At 48.7% G+C, this 16,056-nt stretch overlaps 1 protein-coding gene across 1 annotated transcript in view; it reads right to left on the bottom strand.

The window, feature by feature from the left end:
- Positions 1-293: 293 nt before the first annotated feature.
- Positions 294-16,056, bottom strand: part of NOL6 (nucleolar protein 6) — a 29,003-nt gene continuing 13,240 nt past the window's right edge. Inside the window, exons 21-26 of the mRNA XM_056325116.1 lie at positions 15,409-15,506; positions 14,038-14,162; positions 13,784-13,873; positions 11,047-11,244; positions 1,883-1,984; positions 294-679 (exon numbers count right to left, since the gene is read on the bottom strand). Coding sequence (XP_056181091.1) covers positions 530-679; positions 1,883-1,984; positions 11,047-11,244; positions 13,784-13,873; positions 14,038-14,162; positions 15,409-15,506 — 763 coding nt within the window. The 3' untranslated portion in view covers positions 294-529. The remainder of the gene's footprint in view (positions 680-1,882; positions 1,985-11,046; positions 11,245-13,783; positions 13,874-14,037; positions 14,163-15,408; positions 15,507-16,056) is intronic.

Genomic DNA, 16,056 nt, shown 5'->3' with positions numbered 1-16,056 from the left:
TGGACACAGCCCAGTGTGTCCATGTCTCTCTTTTACTGGGGAGCCCTGCACTGAACACAGCATGTCAGATGTGTCTCACCAGGGCACCAGGGCTGAGAAGAGGGGAATAACCTGGTCATTTTTGAATGGCTCAGTGTTTGTTTGGTTTTGCTAACCACTAGAATAACAGCAGCTGCTCTACGCCGTCTATTGAACCAGGACGCTGCCTTCCCAATACACACTACAGCCAGAATTTTCAGGCCTTGACATTTTCATATGAACACAGCTTTGTTTCCTGCAATGAACAGGAACACTTTCAAAAACTTTATCCCATCTTTATATTTTCTTCAAAATACAAAACATTCTTGAAAACAATAACAGGTCCCATCGCTTTTCTAAGCAAGGTATATAAAGTTAAATAAGAGTAAAACACACAGTTCTGGGATTCAAAAAGCCAAAAGCCTTTCCTAGGACTGAATTATAGGAAGGAACAGTCCCAGAGTGAACAAACTGATTCAGGACAGGACCCCTCTGACACCTCTCAGTGGCCTCAGATAGTCCATTTCTCTGTACGAGCTTCCACTCTTTTGACCAGGCCTTCTCCCAAAACCTCGAAGTCCTCCAGAATTGCCTCCACGTTGGGAATGCAGACCAGCTTGTTGTTCAGAGTTGTCACCATCCTTCCTTTCATGTTGGAGACCTGCACGTCACACACAAATATTGCACAAATGGGAGCACCTGCTCAGAGCTGCTTCATAACCTCTGCAAGCCCCAAATAAGTGAAGTAAATTGCTCTCCTGCCACACCACCACCACCCAATTTTCTAGGCTTCACTTCTCAACACCATCAGTGCTCATTACTAGAGCTAACAAAGTGCAAGAGTGGGCCTTCAAGCCTCTTTTGGGGTCCCAAAGACCACAAGGGAGGGAGAGAAGTAGTGGCCAGGGGCATGGTGGAGATGGGAAGAGTGCACAGATGCATGGTAGAGCCTTTGTAAGCACAGCAGATGGGGTATGCAAAACAGACCATGCCATAATATTGCTAAAAGCTGCCTAGGCTCTGCTCTGCTCTTTGGTGGGTGCCAAGACCTTGAGTGGAAAGACATCCTTGGCTCCACTAAAGCAAAAAACCAAAATCTCATGTTTCATCAAGCCACACTCAGCTCAGATGCAAGATCTCCTCCTCTCATTTCACCACTGTGAATAACTAGGCTTCACAACTGCAGCTAGGCTGAATGGCCAATGCCCTTCAGCCATGAAGACAAGGGAGATAAATCACCCAGAGTCTGACAGCAGCAGAGCCTGGGCTGCCAACTCTGAGCCATGAGTAACCGGTTTCTTTGCGTCTTTCCTTCATAGAAAGCAGCATGAATCACTCCAGCATGCCTCACACCTAGCTTAACCACCCTCTAGAGCTTGCCAGCCCACACAGTATAGCTGGAAAATATCTCCATTCATTGATAAGACTTGGACACTGAATCTAGGCTTGCTGCCCCACCTTCTTACAGGTCGGGTATTCCTGGGTAAGACACTCAAAGCCACAAGAATGGGACAGCCTGCTACACCTATCAAATGCCTCTGGCAAGTTAGACATCACCCATCTCCAAGGAGGGGACTAAAGAAGAGCACATGGAACAGACAGTTCTGTTCTGACCCATGATTATGGTGCAGGAGTTTGTCCAGGGACACATGTTCCCTTCTCAGCTCTGCTGACAATTGGGGCACAGGCCACAACTTTGTCTGGGTTTCACCCTTTCTAAGGGACAGAAGTATGAATTCCATTTCTCAAAAGGGCTTTGGGGCTGATGAGAGTTAGATAAAGCAATTACAATGCAGAAAAAAAGCCCTCCAGTCTTTCAGGGCACAAAGGTAACACGAAGCTCCAAGAGAAGTCAAAAACTCACCTTAAAAGGCTGAGGCTGAAAGCTTGAAGGTTTCCACAAAACCGCAATCAGTTCCCCACCATGCTTGTCATAGAAGAACAAGGCAAGATCACTGAAGGCATCCTGGGCAGAAAACAAACACAGGTTGTACCAGACATCCCAGAGCCAGAGCCCATCCCTGATTCAATCTCCTTACACAGGGACACACCGTAGCTCCATGTCAGCCAGCACTAAAACTGCAATTCTCCCAGTGGATCCCCAACAAGGAAAGCAATTGGCAGCCCATAGACAAGTCCTAGGTGCTTCCTGCTGCCTCTTTTCCCCAAGCTTTGATGGACACAGTGTACTGCCTCCAAGTTCTGCATGCAGACCTTACTGCCAACTACCTCCTGCGGTCCCAGAGAGCAGAAAAATGACCCACCACCTCCCACAGGCCTGCAAGAACCCCCAGAAATCAGCACCTAGTTTTAGAACACTGGACCCCTTAGGTGACAACCCACTGAGTGTTCCTCACCATGGTCCCCCCATCAGCTGGAAAACAGTACTACCAAGCTGCACGATTCTAGTGCCCAATAACCATGCCCGAGATTTCACAGTGCATCAGGATGGAAAGATGCAGGCCCTGTCCAGCAGGCAATCCTGCCACGATATGTTTCACTACATGAGAGCAAAGACAAACCCCAGTCAAGGACTTTTCACTGGTGGCATCTTGAGCTAGCATCGAGATGCTGGCATCTTGAGCTCTGCAATCTGTGCAGCCAACATACTGAAGCTCCTTCTTTCTCCGTGTGTGCTGTCAGCACACAGCATCCCAAAAGGAAATTTAACAGCAGAAATTTTAAGTAACTCAAAAGTCCTGTAAAGTGCAAAGAGACCGAATGCTCAGGCACTGCAGGAATCTGCCCTCCTTGCCCCTGTTTCAGCAGCTGTGTCAATGAGTAGCTCCTTCAGTGGGGCTGGGCAGCAAAGCTCACAAAGAAATCTTGCAAAAAAAGATAACTTAAGTCCACCATCTGGTCTCCCCCAAGCCCATAAGACCATGCAAGCTGAATTCCCAGTGCCGAAAGGAGTCAGGGGATGAGCATTGCAGCAGAAGTAAACAATGCTGTGTGTAAGCAGCTTTTCAAACCCAAAAGTCTGGCCCTACAGCTCAGCACCCAACACACTGGCACCTGGAGATACGCACCCCGAGTGCAGCTGACCAAAACAGCCAAGAAGCTGCTCCCTGACATTTGCTCATCTCTGTGGAGGTTAATACCAGGCAATGGCACATATTTACCAGACTGAGCAAACAGCCCGCAGCATCAGTACAAGACAAGCTTCTGCATGTGGCCTCATCAGCTTTGGAGCAACCTACTCCAAGAAATACAGACCCTCTGCTCCTTCTTCAGCCTTCTCCTCCATCCCCTTAAGTTTCCCCAGCTGCAGCTCTGCCATGCTTTTACAAAGAGAGGTCTCTGCCAGAACCACTGCATCATGAGATTTTCATGAAAAGTGTGTAACAAAACAAATGAACATCAAAGGCAAGCTTAGAGGGGCCATACCAGGATTGCAGTAGGAGAAAAAGGTGAATTGGATTGGTATTACCAGTGATCCCAAAGGGTGGGACAGCATTTTAAGAGTAAAGACCTGATAAGCAGGGAGGGGCAGTACTGTCTGCAACCTTCAGGACCAGATGTGTGAGTTCAGACTTTTAAGTATCACTAGCAGAAGGCAACAAGATTAGGCCATCAAGCTCAGAGGAACCTGAGACTGGCCAGCTCATCCCACCTTATGGGATCCTCACAGCAGCAAGGATGGTCAAGGCATTATCTCACCAAACTCGCTAGGAAAACCACTGTCTAAAAATACATTGAGAAAGAGGCAATCCACCCTGGCACTTCTCTGCTAAGAGAGATGGGTTACGCTCAGAGCCCAGTCAACAAGGAATATTCCTCCTTTTGCCAAAATGCAAACAGCAGGAGGGAAGGAAAGCTCAATGGGCAAGAAAACTCAGGGCATGACAGCCAACACACAGCTTTCTGACTCAAAGGGGAACAAAGCACGTGACAAGCTGAAAAGGCCCTGCTACTGTGCAGGGTGAGGTCTCAAGTGCTACGTGATGCTCCCAGTAAGAAAGGTAATTTTTACAGGCACATTATGCTGGACAGGAGCCAGGAGCATTTGCAGGAAAGGAGCTCTCCCAGGCTCAGCTCATTTCCCAGTAAAACCACTGTTCTGCCCGATACCCAGCACCTTTTATCCAGACAGCAGGGAGCAGAGGGCAGATATTAAAAGGATGGCATCCAGCTCAAAATCCCACCAAAGGGCAAGCTTCTGCGCTTGCACCGCTCCCAGCATTGTCCATGTGACTGTGCTTCAGGCTGGCTCCATCGAGTGTGGAGATGCACATTCAATTCTTGGGAAACTGCAGCACTAAAAGGGTCTGGTGTATTAGTCACCACACTTCTGTTTGTACAGCAGCTTGGGGAGTAAAAGCAAACATAGTTCACCTCCCTTTCCACATCCCATGCTCCATGCCCAGTGCCACTAGGCTTGCCTGAGCCTGCAAACACCTTCCTCAAGGGGAAGTTTAAGAGAAAAAGGAGAAAAGGCAGGGAGTGCATTTGAATTCCTATTCCCTTCTCAAGCTGCTCTCTCTCTGGTTTCTACTCAGCTTTAAAGGCCCAGGGTAAACTTTCCCCGCTCAGCAGGACCCCTGCCATCAGCAAAATCTACAGCTGGTTCCCATCTCACAGAGACACATGGGACCTGCAAGATCAGGGCTGTAATTTGGAGGAGCCTCACTGTCCAGGGAAGCAGTACGTGGTGCCTGGAAAACTATTAGGTCAAGCTCCATACCATTCCATCTGGGTTGTAGGAATCAAAGGACGGGCAAAGGTGGTGAGTAAAACAATATCCTGATCTAAAATGGGATTACTGTATTAAGCAGCTCAGGCTAAAGCGTGGATTTTGCAGAGGTAAGCGCTCATTGCTAGTTAAGCAACTACATTGTTGTTTAGAGGTGGGTTTTTTTCACCTAAGCATTTACCCACCCATTTTTTCACTGCTCCTACGCAGAGATTGAACTCATTGCATCACAGCTGCTGGAAAAAGAAGAGCCGTTTAGGGAGGTCTCTGTACCCAAAATCCACCTAGTAGCTGTTCCTGGTGCAACATTCAAGTGGCAAATGTATCAGTCAACATTTGCTCAGTGCATACAGCATTTTAAGTGCTCTCAGCAAGAGATCTACCAGTATAAAACCCTATTAAAGCTACTTGCTTCCATCAAACGACTACATTTGTGGTAAACACTTTAAGGTCCTTGCCATACTACTGTGACCTGCCCTGATGCTCACAGGTTATGGGATGCAGATAAGAGCCTTCCCCTACACCAAGCACTATCAAGAAAATTATCTGGGGTTACCTCTGTGTCAAAGAGGTTTTAAAAGAGAAAAGAAACCTGAGTGTTAGGTTTGAGATTCAGCTGGTAAAAGGTATTTCAAGCTATCTAAATTTTTCCTCCGCTGAGTGCCTCATCAGAGCCACAGGTGCATCCTCATCCTGGGGGTTTAGGACAGTGGCAAAGAAGTACAGCAAGGAAGAAAGCCACTCATGTTCTCCTGGCTGCATCAGCAAACACGCCTTGTCCACCAATCTACCAAACCATCCGAGACTGTCTTCAGTCACTTCCTATGGGACAAATCCTACAGGATCTCTGGGAATGCATTACCAACACAAAAGAAATGCAGCCACAAGTATCCTGTCAGCTCACCCAAGGAGCACAAGAGGTTGATGCCTCACTAAGCACATGTGTATAGCATATGTGTAGGCATACATGTGTGCATCCACTCCCAACCCTGAGCACTATGCTAAAGCTCATGTAGCTGCTCTGCAGCTGTAAGAGTGGGTAATGCCACCTCTGCCCCTCCAAGGGCATAGATCCAAACAGGAAGGTTTCCTCCATGCCACCAGAGCCCACAGGGCTTTTTCAGTTCATCTCTGCCTCTCTGGAGTTGCCATAGGTGGAGTCAAAACAACAAGGGAGCGGTCTGACCTGAGAAGATTTCACCAGTTCCAGCTACATCCCGTAACCACAGTTCGTACATTGTAAGAGACCGAGAATTTTTAGTATCATTAATTCCTTCTTAACATGCAGTAGCAAGATACACATTCCTACACCATGGGAGGAAGAAAGGAAAAGGCTGTAAGTCTTCCGGATAGGTCTTGTTTGGAGGTGCAAGAAATGCAAAACATCACTTCAGAGGGAAGGATGTTTACAGTAAAGCAGGAAACATTTTCCTGCTCATCCACACAGGAAAGACCTCCTGTGTACAAGATGGGCAGCTCCTCTGCCACGAGCTCTTCCACAGGCACATGCAGTCTAAGAAAGCTAAACCTCAGTGAAAGAGAGCATTTCACACCTAGTGACCTCATGACCTAACCAAGCACAAAGCGTTAGGTCTTTTAAGACATGTAGATGGACATGGCATAGGCAGCTTCATCGTATTTTCCCCACCATGAGAAAACATCTCTGGACCGCAGGGCTTGGGACTTTCTGAGCTCCTGAATGCATGCAGATGGGCATGGCAAACACATCCACAAGTCCTGTGTCCTCCGGATAGTCTCTTGAGTCTGGAGAACAGCCAAGCCACCTCGGAGCAAAAGCTGCACTGATCAAGCCTTCCCACACCACATCCTTAACAAATGGCTGGGGGTTCTGCAGCTCAACAGCCACAGTGACACAGACCAAAAGTCATGGCAGAGATGCAATGAGACGCTCATTTAAGACACTTAATTTAGCCTTGCTGGAGAATCCCTGCCAGGAGCCAACCCAGGGTTTGCTTGCAGAGGTGCTTGTGACCATAAGCAGCAGGGAGACTGGTGATGGGCTGAAGCTCCAGGGAAGCCCTCTCTGCAGGATGTCTGGCACCTGCCTTCTCTCAAAAATATCTGTCTGCAAAGCCTTCTCATCTGGACAGACTCCCAGAACAGGCCTTTTCTATCAAACCTGTCCTGGAACTGAAGAATTTGCTGTCTGTATCCCACAACTAGCTTTTCATCTCTACCCAGAGCCTCCCAGGCACCACAGCAACTCAATCAGACCAGCTCCTGCAGCACATCTCCTTGGAGCACAAAAAATTAAAGCAGTCAGGGCTCAATACCTCCCCCTCCTTTAATTCTGTCCTCCGATTAGGCTCTCTCAGGAAAGCATGCAGCAATCCTTCAGCTCCAGAACACTCCTGCCTTGCTAAACCTTTTGATTTGAGAACAGGTACATCTCAGAAGTAAACAGGTTGGACAGGAGAAAAGTGGGTCCGGGGCCAAGGACAATGAGGAAGATGCTACTCTGCTCCTCTCAGCTCAGTCAATATGCCCAGGTATTTAAATCCCTTTTTCACAAGGGAAGCTCAGAAAAGGGGAGATTTTTTTCTGCCCACAGAAAAGAAACAAACAAAAAAAAAATCCCGCAGCACCTCTGCATGGCAGATGTCTTCCTTCATTGCTATAAACCCCACATGCACTATCAGCCTCAGTTACAACCTTGCTGCTTAACTGTGTAGTTTGTGCTACTAAGGGATAGCAAATTACTCTGACTCAAAGTCAGCCAGTTCTGTGTCCAAGTGCCTTCTCATGCAAAATCTCTTGTAAGGATTCATACCACACTCCTTTCTGGCACTGACTTCTTACTGCATTTGGGTCACACCCAGGGCTCCCAGCCTGCAGGACAAGGAGCAGCTGAACACTGCTCAGAGTGGCAAAAGTCAAGAGGAGGAGAAATTCAAGGGCACTGGAGAGGCTACCAATGAAAGCCAGGTCAAAGCACAAAACCAATGCATGTCTTCATCTTTAAGCAACAAAATCTGTACAGAGACACAAAGCCAGATGATTTCTGATGGAGTAGTTTCTACTGACAGCTTGGCACCACCTTGCTTGCTGGTTACTCTGCAGTGCAAGGTCAGCTTTTAAGGCCCTCCAACGCAGGTGGACACTGCTGACTTATCTGAGAGCACCTGCAGCATCACCTCTGTGATTTTTCCAGGGGAAGAAACACCTGTTTACTCAGAAAGAGATATTCATCAGTCCCTTCAGGTCTGCTTGCTACGGATCTAGAAGCTACAAGAGACAAGTGAACTGGTACTGCAAGATAGCTGTAATACAAGGACCACAAGGGAACACAGTCATACCAATCTCAGAACCTTCAAGAGCAGCCCCCAGACAGGGCTGCTGAGGCAGATTTCAGGCTCTCTACGCCATAGTTCACTCTTTACAGAAACTTGTGACCAATTCCTGCTCTGTTCCCTCCTGAGCACCCTCAGATCAAAGCACAAGAGACACTAAATGAATGCAACGCTGCTTCCAACAAGGCAACGTGACCCTTGTCTGTAGCTATGTTTCTTCATTGGGATGTTAGTATATTTGATTTAGGACAGCTGTAATTTGTAACTCTACTAGACCTTATTACAAGTTGATTATTACCTGTATTAGAGAAAACAGGCAGTAAAAATTCAGCCAGCTTGGATGTCACTATTGACTAGACAAATTAAGTCGTAACTCTTTAAAGGACAATCAAAGCTGCTTTCCAAGGAAGTCTCTTCTGCACCTTTCACTTCCGGAGCCATTTGCTGACACCACGCTGACTAAAAACATAAAAAAGTCCTATAAATTGCAAAATACCTGTTAAGTTTCCTGATTGACTGCCTCAGTATACAGCCAGATTTGCTGCAAGCAGTTAACAGCCTCCCCAGGGCGCCTGCTCTCCCAATCAGCCCGTCCAGCAGTCTCTAGCCCCCCTTCGGGCAAGAAGTCAGCCTCCTGCCAGGTCTCCGTGAGGGCTGCTTAGACCCAACTCCTTCAGAGACACAGAGGCTCTGGCCCCATGCATACAGGCACCTCCAGCACCTTGGCAGCTGCTAAAAGGCTCTGTTCAGCTCCAAAGCCCCCTTCCAGCATGGGGCAGAGAAGGATTTCAGGCTCCATTTCCTACCCACATCCTTGCCTCCCGGTCGAGTTTTCACGGCAGCAGGTTAAATCCTCATCATTTAGGGAACAAAAGAGAAGGGCTGGTCTTGATATTCCTCCTCTGATCCAGACACCAGAAAAGACACTGAAATAGAGAATGGTTCCCAATCGCTGTGCTTCCTGCTCCCTTTCAGAAGTCGTGCTGGGTGCTTCTCCCCCTCTTTCTTGCATATCCTGAACACCCTCTCCTTCATGTCCTTCCAGCTAAAGAAGCAGCACTACTCGCAGGGAAATTGTGGGACAGTTTTGAGGTTTTTCTCATATCCTGGTTTCAGCCAAGATAAGAGTTAATTTTGTGCTCGGTTGCTGGTGCAGTGCTGTGTTTTGGGTTTGGTGTGAGAATGATGGTAGCACAAATGGTTTTAGGTTTTATATATATATAAGCAAAGTCAAGGACTTTTCAGTTTCTCAGGCCCTGTCAGCGAGAGGGCTGGAGTGGCACAGGAAATTCAGTGGGGACACAGCCAGGACAGCTGACCCCAACTAGCCAAAGGGATATTCCATACCATGGGATGTCATGCTCAGTATATAAACTGGGGGGAGCTGGCCAGGGCCTGCTAGCCAGTGAGTGATGAGCAACTGTATTGCGCATTACTTGGTTGGTTTTTTTTAATCTTCCCTTTGGATTTTATTTCTTTCCCCTTCTCTTTCCTTTTTGTTACATTTTTTTTCCCCAATCATTAAGTTGTTCTTATTTCAACCTTAGATTTTTACCTTTCCTCCCCCCCAATTTTCATCCCCAGCCTGCTGAAGGGGGAGGCAAGTGAGCAAGTGGCTGTGTAATACTTAATTGCCACCTAGTATTAAACCACATCACATCACCTCAATCTGGAGGGGCCTTGTGAGCATCCCTGCCTCTCACTTCCTCAGCCTCCAAGACCGTCCCAACCTACTGTGGGTGACAGGAGGACTGAGCTTGCATCTTGCTAGATCTGGAAGCTCTAGTGAAGCCATAGCAGATTCTCATGGGCAGAGGTCATGACGCAGCACAGCTGGCGGGCAGCTTGGGAGGCAACAAGCCTGTGCCCAGGGTGAGGAAACCTTCAAAAAATTCTCGTGGGTTTTCTTTGCCCACCTCCTAAGCAACCTGGGTTAAGGTGAAAGGGGAGCTTGAACTTAAAAGGGCCCAGTATCTTCCAGCCTGAACTGGACTTTCAATTAACGCACCGCTTTCACAATCGTGGCCTAATACTGGGACAGGGAGGTGGGAAATCTCCACCCCTGGAGACAGTCAACATTCAACAGGACTAGGCTCTGCACGACCTGCTCTAATGTCAAAGCCAGCTCTGCCCCGAGTGGGAAATGAGGCCACAGACCTCCACAGCACCCTTCCTGCCAAAGCCAGCCTACTATTCGTACAGCAGTGCTGACACTCACAGAAGTGCTGTGAGCAGTAAGGGACAATGGCACTTCCAAGTCAAGCCAGCTTTTGAAGAAAAGGCATCATAGCCCCACCTCTGTACATTAACTTTTAGCTCAGCTAGTGCATGTGAAGCTGGAAAAGGCCAAAGATACAGAGGCTGCACACCTGCAAAGCACCGGCTGTCCAGATGCAGTGTGGATCACTGCTGCCACCCAGCATCTTGCATATCACCCCAGCTTGCTGAGGCTTCTGCACAGCCATACAGTGGAAGAGAATGGGGTTGATGACTCTGGATATTAATGTTCTCGTTACCCACATTACCACCTCCTCCCCTGCCATCACGCATGTAACAACACAGAGGAGCCATCCTGTGAGCAATATGGCTCATGCAACCATTGGCCTAACAGCAGGAGCCCTGCTGGTACCATGCTATGGATTCCTGTACATCCCACAGAAAATATGGGTAGCTACCATCTATCATGCACCCTAGTTGGTGCAAGAAGCCACAAAAAGTCAATTAACTGCCTAGACAAAAATGGCTAAAGATACTTCTGCACTGAAACATAGAAGTCCTCAGCAAAAGCTCCAGGTGCTTTGTATCTGAGGTCATTCTCATATCAGCAGCACTCCCATTTCCATGCATTCACCAGGTCTTCTGCTGAATAGGCAATTTCAGATGTACATAAGGAGTGACCATCCCAAGAAAAATGCATGAAAATGTCACCAGCTAGGTCCTGCAATGGCAAGCAACCTGAATGTCAGAAGGCAGCTCCCCCTTAGGCAAGTAGCCCCCTGCACCTCCCCAGCGGGCCGTGCTTACTCTCAGCTCCTGTAGGTAGCACTGTACAGGGTCATAATCCACCACAGGAAAGAGGATCTTTACAGAAGTGCTGTTCTTCACCACGCCTCGGGAAAATGACTTTAGTGGCCGGTCCACACTCTCCAGATGCCGAGGAATCTGGTTTGGATTCAGGTGGATTAGGACATCGTAGAAGTCCAAAGGAGGGCGGAAGACCAACTGCAGGGAGAAAAGACCAGTGCAACTCAATATAGAACACAGGCAAGCAGGAGAGATGAGAGGCTTCCCAAGTCCTTGCTTCCATTTTACTCCCTTTTCCTTAAAAACCAGTAAACCCAAGAGAATTGTTGTGAGATTATGCCAGCAGTTTGCCAAAACAGCCACAGGAAAAACATGGGGAACTCCAGCCCATACTGGCCACCCCACTCCCTCTGGGCTAAGCCACATCCCCGTTGCATCACGGGCTCTGCTCACATCAGAAGGATGTGACCCTCACACCACTACAAACCTGTAGTGGTTTAGGCTGTAACAAGGACTGTGTCAAGGGCAAGGTGGTTCTTCCACAGCCATCTCCTGGTGGATAGGCTAAATGTCCTCAGGACCACCAAACTGCACCAGAAAGGACACACTGGATTACTACAGCCCAACTGTCCAGCAATCTCAACCCTTAGAGAGGGGAGCTGCTCCCTACCCACATCAGATGTCTAGCCAGAAGGACTACACTTTCTACCTTATTGGTTTCCCAGGTCAGCAGAAAAATCTAACCACTGTCCCCAGGACTTCGGGATGTGCCTGGAGAAAAGCTTTCCACGGGGCCAAGGTGGTGCTCTCCAGCCCTCACCAGACCCCAGGAAGCCCACCTGACTGCACAACAGTAGGATAGGCAGTCAAAAGAGGGACAGACAGTAAGCTGAGACAGGTAACCAGGCCACATGTGGCAGAGTCCCAGAACGAAGAGGGAAGTCAAGAAGCTAACAGGAGCCTAACAACACCCCAGGGACAGAAGGAGCTGTGTAATAACAGGATGGTCCCATATGTCCAACAGGCGTTGCCCTGGAAGGCAGCAGCTCCTTCTATCAAGCAGACAGAGAGTAAGAGCAAGCGCCAGTAATGGAGGGAAGCAACCCCAGACACATAAATATTTGGACAGGCAGGATCTGGCACTGTGGATGCAGCTGTATTAAAATGGAAAAAACTTAAAACCATGTATACGTTTCTGTGGAATAAATGATGCAGAGACATGAACAGAAGCGCATGACACCGCCCAACTTGGCGCTGGCAGAAAACCCACTGCTCTGAGCTTTTTATAGCTAAGCTGGGGAAAACACACATCACAAACATCAGTGATCAGCACCAAATCCCAGCTCTGGTCCACGTAGACCCCCTTCCCCACCCAGCTGACCAAGTCCATAGCTTATTGTACCCTGGAAGCAAAGAAACAGAGCTCACAAATCCATGTCTGCACCTGCATGACAGTGAGCATGTCCCCAAGTGACCCAAATGCAAAGGAAAAAAACCTCAAGAGTACCCTTTTCGACACATGGAAAGAGGAGGCAGCTCCAAGTTGCACTGGAAAGGCTTTTTCCTCCTCTCCCCATCAAGCTTTGCTTACAAATAGATTAGCAGCCCTGGAAACAGTGTCCCGTGTTTATCCCTAAGGAACATCGCAGGCCTAGAAGGCCACTGGTATGGATCAGAGGGATACCCTCAGGATGGGAAAGCATCCCACTGCAATAGCCATAAGGAGGGCAGGGGGAAGGCGGACCAAAGGAGGCTGAGTCAGTGGGTCAGGACGACGCTATGGACAGGCAACAGCTCGTTTCAGGAGCTAACCAATCCCAGCTCACACTGCACCTCTTGAATTTCAGTCTTGGGTTCACACTGTGACTGCAGCACACTGGGCACATCTCATGCAATGTCTCATCTCTTCACAGCCCTGCAACACACACTGCTACCACTTCAAGTAGGTCTCAGCCCTGTAATACTTTCAGCACAAAATGCAGAGGAACTGAAAGCAATGTCAATAAGTCCATTTTATATTGCCTAGGCAGAAAAAAAATCCACTATATGTGGATTTGGGTTGTTTTCCGATGTGAAACTGTCGTATCTAACCACTGTTAGGCTTTTTTAGTCCTCTCAGCTTCAACTGCTTAGGTCACTACTTGGTACACCAACAAGCCCTTCTCCGGAACATACATACCTCCCTTCAAAGAGCAAATAAACAGGTCTACATCTCCCAGGTTCATTTTAGTAATAGAAGCTTTAACTTAAAACACAAAATCACTGAGAAAATGAAGATGGTTAAACTACACGGCCTTGCTCCTCCACTGAAACCAAAATAACGTCTTCCTAAAGTGCCTGTTAGCATCTGACCAAAACCTCCACTACCCTGGGCTTCATTAGATTCACAAGCCAGATTTGTACAGTTACAGTCTCCCAGAGGAGCCATTGCTCCAGCCACAGACACGCAACTGATTAGGCACAGCAACATCATGGGTTGCTGTCATAAAAAAATAAATAAATCAGAGAATACAAAATAATTTGTCCCAGTCAATGATATTTCACCCCCAGTTGAGTCCCCCAGAAGCAGGGTAGCACAGCAAGGCACCAGCCTCCATGCTCCCATCCTTGCTGCTCTTCATCCCAGGACACATGGCCACAGCCTGAATCCTACTAATACATCCCAGGGATCATCACCAAAGACCAGTGTACTTTGCCAGAGCCTGAAAACCCTTCTGCTGGTGCCTCGGGGTGTTACCTTCACATCCTGCCTGTTGAGTGGGTCCATGAGCTGCCTCTCCAGCACACGGAGAGACTCTGAGGCCAGCACAAGAAGACGCTGCAGGATCTGGGGAGGGAAGAAAGCCAGAGGCTGAAACACGGCAGTCCTGGGTGTGGCAGGGACCCCATTCATTCACAGGGCCATCAGGAGCTCATCACTCCATCACTAGGAGCAGGGAACTGCCCCAAGCCAGCAGTCACCACGGGGTAAGGATAGAGGGCCCAGCTCACCTGTGCTGAGGGTTGCTCTTGGGTCCACATGGAGCTCCCATGGTCTTTGGGGGTGGCGATGAACATGACAGGGAGGCGAGAGCGAGCAGCCACAAACTTGTTCTTGATCTCTGTGTAGTCAGCGTCTGGAGAATGCAGGCAGACAGATGAGATGCTCTGCCCTGTCCACTGCCCTCCAACCTCCTCACCCATGTATCACAACCCAGAAAAGGGTAGTACAACAGACTTTATCCTCTCCCACCATCTGATCCCACAGTCTGCAAGCAACCAGAGCTCCACAGCTTCAAGCTTGCTCTGCTCTCACACTTCCCTCAGCATCTGCCTGTGGGAAGTTTTGGAGACAAGATGCTGGGCAATAGAAGACCTTTACACTAAACCCACCCAGGGAGGCCCAGACACGGCAGGCACTGGGACTAATGTATGCTGGGAACTCCTGTTATAAGCTGACAACAGAGTTTGTACTTTTGTTTGTACCAGAGTCTTCTGCCTTTTTCCCCCCTTACCTTCAAGTGAGGAAAAAAATAGCTCTTTAGCCAGAATTAATTCACATTCAGTTTGTTAAAAAAAGCTGGACGTTAGAAAAATATCCATTTCCAAAACCCTCAAGCAGCTTTACCATTTCTTATACATCAGCTACACCCAGCTTTTAAAGCCACCTTCCACCTCCCACAACCACCAAGACAATCCCATGGTCTCTTATGGCTCCTGGGGATAGACAGCACGTATCCAAAAGATGACCAACAGACAAAACACAAGGAAGAAGGCAGGACCACAGGTCCACTCGGATGTACCGGTGTGCTCCTTTGGAAACCAGAGACCTTTACTAGGAAATTCTCAAGGCTCAGAAGGTAACAAAGCCTTGAGGACTGCAGCCCTTTTCCCTTGCACATTCTGAAACTGGGGACTAGCAAAGATCATTCCCATGACCTGAGTGGCTAAGTGGGCCTCTCAAAGCAGACACACAGCACGAGGCTTTGAAGCTTCCCATTCAAGAGCGCAACTGCTCTCCCAGCACAACCAGAGGATTGGTCCCCAAGAGCCAGGGCAAAGCCTCAAGCAAAAATGCTGGCTATGAAGGAGCAGAGGACTTCAAAGACACCATGACATCCAATACCACCCACGATTGCCACAGATTTCAGCAAGATCAGAAGCAGCAGAGCATCATCACTGAGATCCACCTCTTCAAAGGCAGGTGGGGAAAAAAAACCCATACCACAACCAAACCCACCCTGAAGGCAAGTTAAGCTCAGCAGCACAGGAGTACAGGAGTGGAAAATCTCCTTGCCCCAGGTATCCAAGAACCCTGGAGCCAGGTGCTGACCAAGAAGGGCTCAAGACCCTCATCCACATCTCTCCATGCTGCCTGCTCACCTGTGAGGCCAGCATTCAGGTTGACAATCAGAGGGTTGTTTTTCCAGTCAAAGGTTGCCAGCAAGTCAAGGAAGCGCAGGAACCCCACCTGGGGAGAGCTACAGGCAGGACAAAACAGTTCAACACTGGCATGAGCTTTCCTGCCAGCAAGAGAGGCTGTGCTTGGGCCTGAATTAGTGATGCCCAACCCACATGCAGCCCAAGAAGCAATGTCCATGGTGAGAAAGGGAAGTCCACAACAAACATGAGGCACTTCCCCTTCTCAGAATCCCTGCGGAATTTCTTTCCCCCTTGTTCCTCCCCCCCTTAAGGAAAAGAAACCAGCTGAAAGTGAAACATTGCCCTTGGATGACCCATCTCCTGATGCTCTCCCCACCCAGACTCCTGGGCTTGGAGCAAGCAGGAGGTGAAGAGAGGGCTGCTCCCATCTCTGTTGCAGCTCTGAACGCCAGCCAAGTTCCCACTGTCTCTCTTCCCCTGCAACACAACACACATCCAAAGGCAGATTGCTGGGAAGATGGGGCTCCTCCTAGCAGAATACTTTAGGAGACAGGAAAGCATTCTAGGCATCAGGCTGTTACTCCTGCTGCTTTGGGGAAATACTTGTCCAGACCCCACAGGCAGGGCAGAGTAACCTTTTGGCCCCAC

Source organism: Falco biarmicus, chromosome Z (assembly GCF_023638135.1).
Source record: "Falco biarmicus isolate bFalBia1 chromosome Z, bFalBia1.pri, whole genome shotgun sequence".
In the NCBI taxonomy this organism is placed as follows: Eukaryota; Metazoa; Chordata; class Aves; order Falconiformes; family Falconidae; genus Falco; species Falco biarmicus.
This window is presented reverse-complemented; position numbering and strand designations above follow the sequence as displayed.